The sequence below is a fragment of the Hyaena hyaena genome, unplaced genomic scaffold, assembly GCF_003009895.1.
Source record: "Hyaena hyaena isolate Hyena2069 unplaced genomic scaffold, ASM300989v1 scaffold_388, whole genome shotgun sequence".
NCBI lineage: Eukaryota > Metazoa > Chordata > Mammalia > Carnivora > Hyaenidae > Hyaena > Hyaena hyaena.
Window position 1 is genome coordinate 951,139 of NW_024081021.1, and position 14,480 is coordinate 965,618.

General features: G+C 35.4%; 1 protein-coding gene across 3 annotated transcripts in view; it reads right to left on the reverse strand.

The window, feature by feature from the left end:
• Positions 1 to 14,480, reverse strand: part of SOS1 (SOS Ras/Rac guanine nucleotide exchange factor 1) — a 139,360-nt gene that overhangs the window by 50,135 nt on the left and 74,745 nt on the right. For all 3 annotated transcript variants that reach the window (XM_039251254.1, XM_039251253.1, XM_039251255.1), the window contains 3 exons: positions 12,939 to 13,082; positions 6,413 to 6,523; positions 6,001 to 6,099 (listed from right to left, as the gene is read on the reverse strand). In XM_039251254.1, the coding sequence (XP_039107185.1) occupies positions 6,001 to 6,099; positions 6,413 to 6,523; positions 12,939 to 13,082 (354 nt within the window). The remainder of the gene's footprint in view (positions 1 to 6,000; positions 6,100 to 6,412; positions 6,524 to 12,938; positions 13,083 to 14,480) is intronic.

Sequence of the window (14,480 nt, forward strand, 5' to 3'; positions counted from 1 at the left end):
GGACTCAGGTTTCTACTGAGCAGAAAGATGGATAGTGGGGGCTGCTCATGAGAGAGTGAGCACAGAAAGAGTACTTTTGCTAGTAAAAATAGTGAGTTTTGAAGAAAGTGAATGTGAGGTGCTTACTTAACAAGCAAAGTTGTTCAGTAGACAGCTGGATAATAAATACCCTACACTTCCACATTTCCCTTTTTTTAAATGTTTATTTTGTGGGAGAGAGAATGCATGCAGGGGAAGGGGCAGAGAGAGACAGAATCCCAAGCAGACTCCATGCTGTCAGGGCAGAGCCCAATATGGGGCTCGATCTCATGGACTTGAGATCATGACCTGAGCCAAAACCAAGAGTCAGACACTTAACTGACTGAGCCACTCAGGCATCCCTCTACATTTTCCCTTTTTATACCCCTCTCTTCATTGAATCCCTTCAATCCTAACGAGAACTGCATTAAGTTCCTGATTTTTTTCATGCTGCCATAATCAATCTTCGGTGTGGCAGTTTCATTACCTGATAGCAAAGGGGTCACTGCTTTATCTAGATCAACTTCATGAGCAAATGATGGGATTGGGGGTGGCAAGAGGTTGAAAGGAGAGATGGGTTGAAGGAGTTTAAGAAAACAGCGGAAGGTCAATGACCTTCAACTTAAAATATTCAATATGCCAATGCTCCTGTATCATATAAAGCCTGACATCAAATAAATTTGTATGAATATATAAATCTGTATGTTTTTTTTCCCTGTTAGTCTTTTGTCAGTTTACTTTTCAGACCCAGTAAGTGGCTTGAAGAAAAATTTTCCTTCCCTTCCTTCAGGTCCTTGGAGCTGAATTTTTTCTTCAGTACATTTTAATGGAGAACACTTGGCATGTAAATTATGTCTCAATAAAGTTGGTTTTTAATTTATTTTTCTTATTTTTTTGCTGCCTTTGAAGTAATAATTTAACATTTTTAGCAGATGCTAAATATGTGCTCTTCAGCTTTCTGTATATCTATCAGAGTATCTTCCTTCTTTATACTTTAAATAATTTTAGCAGATTGAAGCTAAGTTCAATTTCTAATCTGAAACATGCAGTAATAAAAGAAATCATAAAAACATAAGGTTTTAGAAAAAGTACATGGCCACATTTAAGTATTTATGGCAACACTTTGTCTACTGGCAATTCAAATATTGATTTTAAAAATTCATTCAAACCAGAGAAGAGAACACAAAAAATTTATTATTGATTCAAAGTATATAATTTTTACAAATTTTATACAAGCTAAAATTTATAATTAGACATTTGGGGTTTCTTAAACTAAGATGAGTAGTTAAATTTTTTATTATAAAAATTTACAAAATATTTAAAAATAAAATAATGAATACTTCTATACTTCATCCATATTTGGCATATAGCAGTTCTTAAGATTTTGCTAAATGGGTTTTATCCATCCCCTTCTACCTTTAATTCATTTATGAAAGGAATTAAACTGTGACAAAGATTTTCAGCATATCTGATCAAAAGATGACAGAGACAGATAAAAATATTATCTACTATTACCTACTAACAAGATAATAACCAAGTTAAATAATAAAATATTAGAAATTCTAAAAACATTTTAAACTAAAGAGGCTCTTAATGAAAGAATGGATCTTACATTTTTAAGAAAAGAAAAGAAAAGAAACTTCAACATAACTGAAAGGCCAAAATGAAGGTGAATGTTACCAATCACCTTTCACTTTGACTTAGAATCACTATGGTGAGGCCAAGACTAGCTTTTTAAAGAAAAGGAAAAAGGGAGGTGAATTTCTAGTTAACAAAAGGAAAAAATTGGATATCACAATGTTTATTTGAAGTCATTATACAACAGCAAATAAGGAAATAAAGGGAAAGATGTTTCTAAGTGTCACTGTTATGTTTTCAGATTGAAATAATCATAGTTAATTGCAAAAAAATTTTAGAATTCCCTCTAAGTTTGGCTACATTTGATTTGTGTACCATTTCTGTTTGAGAATCTATCAGCTCAAGCATAGAATACAGGTGAGGGAAAAGATAGAAGATGGTTTAAGAACAAGAAAGGGCAACTAAAAAATAATAAATAAATACAAGTGATTTTTAAACATGCCCAATATTTCAAATATATTTTAAATAGAATACATGTATTCCTATTTTTGATTTTAATAAAGTATATTTTCTAATTTTAACATTAGCAGCTCTATTGTGTACTTGAGGAATCTAAGTTGCAGCTCTTCACTGTTTCCCCTCTTACTGTTATAAACACCACAGACATTAACAAATACTGCGGAAAAGTTCTAAAAATGTAGGAACTTCCAGTAATGGTAGTGAAGTAAAGAAGTTTTGAGAACCTTCCCACAGATAACAACTATATAATCTGGACAAAATATAAAAATAACTCTTTATAGGCACTGGAAAACGTCTCAAAGAGAGCATAAGCCAGCAGCAGCAATTACTCTTGAAAAGCTACAACCAGCAAGTATATACATTTGTGAGATTAAGGCTTTCTTCAACCTCCCGTGACAACATAGTGGGGAAGAATGAAAGGAAAAGAGCCTCTACAGGCTAGAAATCAAAGACAGCACAGTTTAAGAGGAAATTTAGGGGGAAATCTAGAAATGAACCAACTGCAGAAGGGTTGAAACCCAAAATCTGAAAATAAACTCTTCCCAAGTACTTGGCTGATTGCTAAACTTTGAATACATGAGAACACCCCCCCCCCCCAAACCCTGGCAAAAAGGCAAGCAGAAACCAAAGAGGAATGTCACTCTTGAAAGATAGAACTCTAAAGAATGAGTTCTGAGGCTTTTATAAAAACTGAGTTTGGGGCTCCTGTGTGGCTCAGTCAGCTGAGCATCTGACTTCATGGTCTGTGAATTCAAGTCCCCGCCTCGGACTCTGCGCTGACAGCTCCAGCCTGGAGCCTGCTTCAGATTCTGTGTCTCCCTCTCTCTCTGCCCCTCCCCTCTTGCATGCTCGCTCTTGCTCACGCTCTCTCTCTCTCTCAAAAATAAACATTAGAAAATTAAAAAAACAAACAAACAGAGTTTATTCCCCAAATGTGTACAGCTCAAGCAGCAGAAACCTGAAGGCTTACTGGTTTCACATGCCAGGCAATACAGTTTAAAGTTGGGAGAATGGCTGGAAATTGAGGGCAAAATCTCCAAGTGTAAGGGAACCACAGAGACTGTGCCCCCAAATCTGAACATGATCTCTGCCCACACACTGATCTGACTACCAAATCATACATGTGTAGGGGAGATCCAAGAGAATCAGGCTAAAAAAAAAGCAGCATATGGAAATCCTAGGAAGTAAACAAATATCAGCTGCTGTACAGCACAGAAGAGACAAATTTGCAGCAGAGTCCAAGAAAGTTAACTGTCTACTAGAATAAACAACCAACAATCCAAACACAAGAAACCCAGTCCTCAACACCATAGAATCCAGAGTTGTTAACTAGCAAACAACGGGAAAATGTGACCCACGTTTAGGGAGAGAAGTCAGTTAACAGAAACTGACACCCAGTGGACCCTGATGTTGGACTTAAGAAAGACTTCATTCACAGGGGCTTTTATGATCATGTTCAAAGAATGAAAGGTAACATGGTCTTACCAAGTGGACAGATAGGGAGTTGGTGGAAACTGTAGAACAAAATCCAAATGGAAATTCTAGACTAAGCAAAAAAATAAACTAACAGTTTTATTGACAGATAAATAAAAATTACTAACTTGAAGACTAAAGAGTAAGTTTTAAGAAAAATGAACAATCTTATAGATCTGTGGGACAACATACAGTGGTTCAACATGCATGTAACTAGAGTTCCAGAAGGAAAGGAAATGGAAGAAAAATGGCAGAAAATGCAAGAATAATGTAAAAGCAAGTAAAAATCTGAAGGATGGAAAGGAGTCTGAAACTTTACACAAGGATATCAACCCTAAGAAATGTTAGGATAGCGCATTTATAAAAATAAAACACCGTTGAAGACTATCTCTCTATTCTTATCAAAGAAAAAATTACCAAAATTATAAATGCACCTCACAGCAGTTTGATTTAAAATTTAAAATTGGAGTAGTACAACAGCCAGCTGTCAATTGTAGTTGTTTTTTTTTATTACAATAGCTCTTGATTTACACTATCCTATGCTTAACTTTAGACATTTAACATCTGTAGTCAGCTATAATACCATTTAGCTCACTGCTTTGAACCCATGGTTTCTGGATAAGAAGGTCTAAATTTAGAAATCTATTCAAGGGAATGGCAGCTAGACAGACCTTTGTTGGGCTTATTTTTATGACAGAAGCTGTTTTCTAACTCTTCTCTTATTGCTGGGATTAAGACATCAGATCATTGGCAGTGTAAAAAATGGTCTGATGGGGCACCTGGGTAGCTCAGTCGGTTAAGTATCAGAGTTTTAATTTTGCCTCAGGTAAGGAGATTGAGCCCCACATCGGGCTCCTCGCTGAGTGTGGAGCCTGCTTGGGATTCTCTCCCCTTTTCTGTTCCTTCTCTGCTTGTTTTCTCTCAAGAAATAAACATGTTAAAATAAATAAATGAATGAATGAATGATCTGAAGCATATAGCAGGTAAACTAGATACAAAACATGAAAAAAAGATGAACATGTTTGATATTGTCCAGCTCCCAAACATAAAGACAGCAAACCAAAGTCATTAACAAATGCATAAAAAATGTTTGCAGAAGGTGTCTGAAGAGCAGACTTCTCTACAAAGAGTTTCAGGCCACTAGTGGGTGTTTAAAGTGTATGATGTAGCACAGTTTATGTTTGCCTTTTCCAATTTGTTTTGTGTAGCATTTAAAAAAAACCCAGACTATTTAGGGAGGATAAATAATCTCTTAATTTTAACATTTCTCAATTTTTGATCTTAAGTTTTCCATCATTCAGTTCTAAGTTTTTATCTGTAATCCTTTCGCACAACTCCTGTACTTAAGCATTTGGGGCTACAATTTTTGTAATATTTGTGATATTAATGGGAAAAAGGAAGAAGACTAATCTTCAAATTAGTCTACTACACAAAGATCAAGGAATATTAGAAAATTTAATGTTGAATTTTAACACATAGCAAAAGTCCAACCATGCAAGCCTTCAGATTAAAGTCGCTAGTGTTCTTATTATCTAAAGTAAAGCTTATGGTCATGGTAAACACTACACTGTTATAAATGAAATTACATCAACTACAATCTTATTATTCTGTTGGTCCTCAATTTAATCTTACCTAAAAACACATGGTTATTATGGTGTGCTGAAATTAAACCCAGATGTGTTTTCTCTCAATCATTTTGCTAATCTTGTACTTTTTATTACCAATGAAACCTAAGGAAGGTGTAGAGATTTCATGTGTTAAATATTCTATTTTTTTCTTTTAAGAGAAAACATACATGATAACCTCAACTTCAATTATATACACTTAGTCTTATTCAGATAATTAAGTTAGTAATTTTGTATTCCTGTCAGTTTTTACCTGCCTAGAGTCCATCTATATGAAAAATACAGCAGCTGTTTGCTTTTCACTAGATTTTACGGATGCATCAATCTAAGGTTGTTTCCAAATAACTGGCCATGTAAACAAAAAGGGCACAAGATAAAAATATCTGATGATTCCTTTAAAATTCACTCCTAAAACTAGAGAAAATAGGCCAATTTTTTGCAGATTCACTTACATTTGCTTTTCTTTTTCTTTTTTTTCTTTTCTTTTGTTTTTTTTTTTTTACAGAAAGAGGGGAGGAGAGGGAGACAAAGAATCATAAGCAGCCTCCATGCCCAGTAGGGGGCTTGATCTCACGACTGTGAGATCATGACCTGAGCAGAAATCAAAAGTCAGATGTTTAACCAACTAAACCATCCAGGCGCCCCTACGTTTACTTCCTAACTAGAAAAAGAAAATAGGTACAGACTAATGTTCATGGGTACTCACATAATAATTCACAAATAAACTGGTAAAAAAAAATTGTATCACATTTGAATATTTTATAAATAGCAGTAAGAGTTTTCTTACCTTCAAAAGTTCAAAGTAATGTAGACAGTGGTAAACAGGGGCTAGAAGTAGCCTGGGTAAAACATACTGAACAGCTTCTTTGAAACCTTCGCCTATTGACTAAAAAATAAAGTGATTAATTTTTTTAAGATTACTTTTCAGACATCATGTATCTTGAGGTTTTTTTTTTAATTTTTTAATGTTTTTATTTATTTCTGAGAGAGAGAGAGAGACAGCGTGAGTAGGGGAGGGTCAGAGAGAGAGGGAGACACAGAATCTGAAGCAGGCTCCAGGCTCTGGGCTGTCAGCACACAGCCCGACACGGAGCTCGAACCCACCAACTGTGAGAGCATGACCTGAGCTGAAGTCGGACACTTAACCGACTGAGCCACCCAGACGCCCCTCATGTATCTTGATTTAAAAATTACTATACCTGTAAATAGAGCGCTGCTCCTGGCTTTGATAACTGACTAAGGAAACGATCATGAAAACCAGGCCGTAAAATATCTCGAGCATATGATTCATACGGATCAAATGCCAGTTCCTTAAAAAATAAAGAAGGTAAAACATAAACTTTCTCCAAGGTAAAACATAAATAACCTACCGCCAGAAATACAGACAGATTAAATTATAGGTACACCTAAGCTAGCACAATTAGGTACTTCTCTTAAAGCCTCTAAATAAAATTACATGGCTTTTAATTATAATTTAAATAGGATAAGTTTAATATTCTGCAGTAAGAGAGTAAGTAAATCAGCTCTTTCTGATGAATAATGGCATCCTTGTATTTTATGATACTTCCCATCAAAAGAGCCTAGTATATAGCATTATCAACAAAAATAGTCATAAGAATGGGCAGACTTTTGGTTCCAGAAAACAAAGTTTAACCTGAACAACAAAAAATATAGATATCTATAATGAAATAAAGTATAATAAACCTTTAGAATACGGGTGCTCAACATTTATTTTCTCAAGGTTATTTCTTAGTGGTACACTTTTACTTTCACATTCTGTAAGGCAGAGGTAACAGTTTATATCATCTAATATTCCTTGTTATGATCTTCACAAGCAATTAAACAAGAGTTTAATCCAAACTGCCAAAAGTTCTATCATCAATCATTAATAGACTAAACAATTTTAATGGTTAGGTTGTAATTTATTGGTTTTGATGATTCCTGAGGAACAAGATAATAGGTGTCCTGATTTTAGCAGGGGCCATCCTATGCTCTATTCCAGGTTAAAAAAAAAAAAAAAAACAACACTATTATGAAAACTGTACTCTAGATTCTAGCAAGAGCTCCCTTCTAGGAAGGATAATTCTAGAAAGAGGAGGAGGACATCTAGTGGAGAAGTACAGAAGAGGACAGAACAAATGTTTGTGTTAATTACCCTCAATGTTTCTTAGATTTTTTTTAAGATTGAATAATGACAATATTAAGATCAGAAATCAGGAGATCGGAGTTCTAATCTTTGTGAAACACAATATGGCTTATAAAGTTCTAAGTCATCCTGAATTCCTTGAACTGGCTCCTAATTCATTTCCCAATTTCAGCTCTTTCAACTACTTTCCCAACTAAAAATTTCTATAATAATATAAACTGGAACTTGAAGTCCACTCTAGGTTTTACAAGAATGGACAGTAAGGTTTCAGCAATAACAAAAAGAAGGAGTCAGGTATGGACAAAGTAAATGGGAGAGAGGAATAAAAATGTGATTTGATGCTTTTACCTTGGGTCTCTCGAACTCCAGAAATTATCTTGTACAGGAAATAATGTTTGCCCTCCTCCTCTTTGAATAAACTCTAACGTACTACAGAATTTTTATGACAACTATATACATAATGCAAAGGCTGTAAGTGAAGTGGCTTAAAATCCTAACTTTAGAGTCACAGAGACTCAGATTCCAATTCTGATTGTACTACTTATTAGCTGTGTGAGCTCTGATAATCAAAGCCAGTTTCTTCACTGGAAACTGTGGATAATACCCATTCTCAAGGGGTTGTTTTAGGAACTAAATGATAACATATGCAAAATGTTTACCAACAGTGCACAAACATATAAAGTACTGAATAAAGAGAACCCAGTATTATAATTTAACCAGCTAATCTCAAAAGAGGAAAAAAATCAACAACTGGGAATCCAACCTCTCACACAGTTTTATCTTTGAGAATAAATTTGTAGAACTCTTAGAACCTCTAAGAATCCTTATATAAGTTAATACATGATTTTCTTATTAGTTTACTGGTTAAAATTCAATACAAGATTCACCAAAAAAAATGATCACTATACATAATTGTATGTTAATGGTTAAAAATGTAGAATAAAATATTCTAAACATACAGTAAAGTATATTAGAACAACTAATGTAAATTTATTTACCATTTAGCTCCAAAAATTTCAACATTTTATAATACTTGTTTCAGCTTTTTAAAAAAAAAGAAATAAGACAGTTTCTTTTTTTAACTGATCCTCCTTTCATAAACTTGTCTTCCTCCCCTGCTGATCCCCACAGGAAATTATTTCCATGTATGTTTTTATATCATAATTACATATATATCAAGAAATAAGGCAATTTATATGCTTTAAAACTATATAAATATCATAATGTATTTATCTTCTGCAATTTGCACTTTACATTCAAACTTGTGTCCAAGACCATTTGGATTAATGTAATTTCTTCCATTCACTTATTATAAATTCTTTCACATTCTATTGAATATACATTTTTTTTGAGATAATTTAGATTCACATACAGTTGTGAGAAATAATACAGAAAGATCCTGTGTGCACCCTACCCAGTTTCCCACAATGGTAACATTTTGCAATAGTACAATAGAGTGCAATACCATAACTTGGCCGTTAAAACCGACGTAGTAAAGTACAGAACATTTCCACCACTACAGGGATCTCTCTTATTGCCCTTGTAGAATCATACCTTGCTCCCTCCCATTACCACCCAAGTTCAGATTATGTATTTTTTGTTTTGTAGCTCATGCTTTGGTTGTCACATCTAAGAATCCTTTGAGAAAGCCAAGGTTGTGATTTAGCCATGTTCTCTTCTAAGAGTTTTATAATTTTAGCTCTTACATTAGGTCCATTTTATGTTTATATACGGTGTGAGGCAAAAAGTTCATCATTCTTTCATATTCTTGTAATTTTATAGTGTCTTTTTATGAATAGAAGTTTTAAAATTTTACTCTTTTATGGTTTGCACTCTCTAGGTTCTTTAAGAAATCTTTTCTATCTCAAAGTCATAAACATATTCTCCTATGTTCTCTTATGAATTTTTTAAAAGTTTATTTCGAGAGAGAAAGAGGAAAATGTGTGAGTGGGGGAGGGGCAGAGAGAGAGAGAGACAGAGACAGAATCCCAAGCAGGCTCTGTGCTGTCAGCTCTGAGCCCAATGTAGGGCTTGATCTCATGAACTGTGAGATCACAACCTTGAGTTGAAATCAAGAATCAGATGCTTAACTGAGCCACCCAGGTGCCCCTCTCTTCCAAACTTAAAAAATTTGCTTTCGTTTTTAAGGTTTTGAATCTATTGAGAACTTGTGGTATGAAATGAGCTAAGAAAGAAATTTTTTTCTTTGCATATTGATAATCAGTTTTTTAAAATAAATGCTGACTTATTTTTGAGAGAGAGAGACACAGCGTGCGTGTGCACATGCATGCAAGCAGGGAGGAAGGGGCAGGAAGAGAGGGAGACAGAGAATCCCAAGTCAGTGCACTGTCAGTGCAGAGCCTGATGCAGGGCTCAAACCCATGAACATGAGATCATGACCTGAGCCAAAATCTAAAGTCAGATGCTTAACTGACTGTACCAACCAGGCACCCCTGCTGACAACAGATGTTCTTACACTTAATGAAACCCAGCTTATCAATCTTTTCTTTTATGGTGTTGGTGTCTTATTTAAAAAATATTTGCTTATTCTAAGGTCGTGAAGATCTCTCATATTTGTTTCTGCAAGCTTCCTTATTTTAAATTTTGAACTCACTCTTGAATACAAGTTTAGTTGGGCAGAAAATTCTATTTTCCCTGAGTATTTGAAGATATTCCTCAACTGACTGTTAGCCTCTATTGTTAAAGAGAAGCCTTCTGTCATTCTAATTATAGTTCCTTTTCAAGTAATACTCTTTTCTCTCTTATATAGCTTTTAAGATTTTCTCTTATCCTTGATCTGTAGTATCCTTGATGTATAATATTTTTGGCTTATGTGTTTTATTTGGCTTAAATGTTTTATCTATCCTGCCCACTATTTGGAACTTATTTATGATCTGGGAACTCATGTCTTCATTTCTGGAAAATGCTCAATTTTTACCTCTTTAAAGATTTCTTCTCCAGCACTCTTTATCTGAAACTCCTATTAGATATTAAAACCTTTCAGTGTAGCCTTCATTACTCTTAGCTATTCTTTCATATTCTAATCGTGGTTTCTGTGCGTTACATTTTCAATGAATTCCTCAATTCCTTCTTCCAATTCATAAGTCTTCTCTTTGAACTAGGTCTAGCAAATGTTGTCTACACAGTGAGTTTTTATTTACATTTTATTCCCAATATCCCCAATTGCTTTTTTTTTTTTTAATCTTTTATTTATTTCTGAGAAAGAGAGAGACAGCGTGAGCAGGGGAGGGTCAGGAGAGAGGGAGACACAGAATCTGAAACAGGCTCCAGGCTCTGAGCTAGCTGTCAGCACAGAGCCTGATGTGGGGCTCAAACCCTCGAACCACGAGATCATGACCTGAGCCGAAGTCGTATGCTTAACCAACTGAGCCACCCAGGTGCTCCCCAATTGCTTTTTTTAAGGGGATTTTAAAAAAAATTTTTGTTTTTGAGAGAGAGCATGTGTGTGAGCAGGGGAAGGGTAGATGGGGTAAGAGGGTGGGGGGATAGAGGATCTGAAGTGGGCTCTGTGCTGACAGCAGAGAGCCTGATGTGGGGCTCAAACTCACACACCATGAAATCATGACCTGAGACAAAGCAGATGCTTAACGGACTGAGCCACCCAGGCACACCATCACCCCCCCCCCCTTTTTTTAAGTAGGCTACACACCCAGCACAGAGCCAAAAAGCAGGACTTGAACTCATGACTCTGAGATCAAGACCTGAGCTGAGATCAGGAGTAGGACATTTAACTGACTGAGCCACCTGGGAGCCCCTAATTGTTTCTTTTGATACCTACCTGTTCTTATTTTCTCTCCACTTATTTTTGTTTCACAATGTCTTCTTTATAAATGGGTCATATTTCTTCATTTATCTCTTTGAGCATCCTAAACTTCTTTTAAAGTCTTCATATGTCTATTGTACAAAATTAATTTCATCTGGAATGAATTTTTTTCCTAATGGTTGACTTTGTTAGCTATCACACTAAGCATTATTATTTGTCTTGTACTTTGGACTTCTGTATTAGAGATTTCTTAGGGGGAGGCTTCTAATTTTTGGTTTCCTTTTTTTCTCTCCCATCTCTTTATGATCACTCTTTCAGACCAGAACCTGTTCTGTGATTTTTGGGTCTCAGGCTCTATAATCATATTGGCTTAATATTGTGGGATAATTTGTTAAGTTTTAAAGCATATTTGTTATAAGTTAGTGTTTCTATTCCCCCACCTCAAGTCTACAACTTTCTATAAAACTTTGCAGGCAGGAAGTTGACAGGTTCTCTGGCATCCTCTTACAATCAGGGTCTCGAAACAAGAAGTCTTGCTCACTTTCATGGAGCACATTTAATCTTCATTATCCTTAATAGCTGAAAACCCGGCTACCAGCGCTCATCACCTTGAATGTCTACTCTCTTTCTGATCTTATTTTTGAGTCCAGTTATATATATTCCTTCTTTTTAACTTAAAAAAAAATCCTTTTTATTTATTTGAAAGAGAGAGACAGAGAGAGAGACAGAGACAGGGAGGGAGGAGAGCACACACACAAGTAGGGGAGAGGAACAGAGTGGGAGGGACCAAGGGAGAGAATCTGAAGCAGGGTCCACACACTCAGTGTGGAGCCCAACACGAGGCTCGATCCAATGATCCTGGGATTGTGATGTGAGCTGAAATCAAGAGTCAGATACTCAACTGACTGAGCCACTGGGCACCCCGTATATATATTCGTTTTTAAAAAATATATACTTTATGACTTCTATATGTTTGAAGCAAAAGTGGAGGGGCTGTTAGTGAAACTTAAGCTTATCATACTATTTTGCCTGAAAATCTTAAACTTTTTGTTTTACAAACTCAACCCTGTGTTCGTGGATTTTAGAGTAAGAACAAAGTAAGATCTAGAAATCTCAGAGTGACCAATACGAACTTATTAGGACTAACTCATATATTGTAGCATTTGAATACCCAAGGAGAGGGTTACTATTTTCTCACCCCCACAACATTTGAATCCTAGACATGATTTTCCTATTTTCACTCCTCCTATTCCAAATTATAATGTACAGTTATTACATACGGAATAGCTTACTGTGTGAAGGCGGTTAGCTAAATATTTTAGGTAGGTTACTTTAATTTTCACAAAAATCCTGAGCCCTGTATATTGGATATATAGATTTGGAGGCTTAAAGATTTGAGATAAATTGCCCATAGTCACATACAACTAATAAGAAGCAGAATTTAGACCATAACACAGTAGTCTAACCTCATATCCAAGTTCCATGGCTTCTTCATTGACAGGGCATTCATGGACTGTTCTTAGCTTTGCTATGTAAGACAGATGATTTGAGTGTCAGCTGTAAATGCCTCTCCTCGATCTGCTTTTTCATAATGGTTAATAGACTACTTTTTTGTGTTTCATGACAATAGAAACAAATGTTGACAATGACCCTATGAGGAACAGGCAATGTAGCTGAGTAGTCAGCATTTAATATCTATGATTTTAGCTGGAAACATGAATTAAGACTCCAATTTTAATGCAATGTAGGGCTTTTATATGGACTTTTTTGGGGGGTGTATAATTAAAGTACTTACCTCCGCTAAGTCTTCGAAGCAGCTTCCTACTAAGGGATGGGGGCTACCTTCATCAGTCATTTCCACAGTATCTTCTATATGGCCCAGTAACTTTACACTAAGTTCATGTATATCTACTATACGACTAAATATGTTTTCTACATCCTGTTGGGAGGAAAAACATATTAATTCAGTTAGGCTGTAGAATAAAAAATAAATTTTGAGCCAATAAGTCATTTTATAATCACAAAATTTAACATGGCAAAAATGGTGAGAAATTCTAACAATTTACAAGTATAAGTAAAAGACAATTCAAGAATTCTTTTTGCAAAGACGTACAATTTGCAAATATATTTCTTCAAAACACTATTTTGAAAACTGTATTTCCTTAAAACAAAAAACTTAGTGAGAAGATTGGCACTTTTTTACATTTTTGCAAGTCTCTAATAGACTTAATAGAAGGTAGCTAGATTTTCATATATATTTCTGCATTTAATCTGTTACGATACATTGTTTTGGTTAAAGCATACAAAGAAAATCTAGCTTCACACAGGTAGTTGGAAAAGGGAAGACTATTTTAATAGTCTATTCAAATAATTGTAGATATCCTTTTCTTTTTCAGTACAGATTCTTTATTGAGACAGAAGTCACACACCATAAAATTCACCCTTTTAAATTGCACTATTCAATGGTTTTCACATATTCAGAGCTGTTCAATGATCACCACTATAAAATTCCAGAATATCTTCATCACCTCAAAGAGAAGGTCTATCTAAGTCCATTAGCAGCATCCTTCATTCTTCTTTCCTGCCCAGGGGCTGGCAACCACTAATCTACTTTTCATCTCCCTGGACTTGTCAATTCTGGACATTTCATATAAATGGAGTGAACACCCTTTCATGATATTATGCCCAAACTCAACAAATGGTAGTTTCTTAAAGGTTAGTTGCAAGCCGAAGTTGAAACCTCATCAGTTTTGTACTGTTACATCAAAATCCATCGGGCTATATTAAACTTTGAATGGATCCTTTACCCATGTGTGTTTTTGTAGCATTATGAATTTGGTCACTTGGAAAACATTGGTCCACTGAATTTTGCAGATTTTCCAAGGGTTAACACATTTAACTATAGAATATTAAAAGACCAAGCCTATTAGTATCGCCACCGATCTTGGGAGTAGATACAAATTTTCCAAAATTTGATTTCATTTGAAAGCTCAAATTTTATCACTGTCAACAAACACTGCCACGTTCCTTGAAGTAACAGGTTTGTTCCTTTTATTCCCCTGCTTCATTCATTTTTGAGAAATGTCTGCCAAATACACAAGTCTACATAACCACAGGCCTGTCAGTCGTTCTTTCAGGTAAAAGTAGTGCTTCCTGAAGAAAATGGCTGGTTCAGGTAGCAATTCAGTCATACAGTGCTTTCCTTCAAGACAGCCACCCGACTTCGGTGTGGGGCAGAAGTGCTCACACAAGCCTCCCAACTGCCTCAGCGCTTCTCTTGCCTGGGCTTTCTCATTGGCATGCCCAGCTCTTGTTCTACCAGTAGTGACAAAAAATA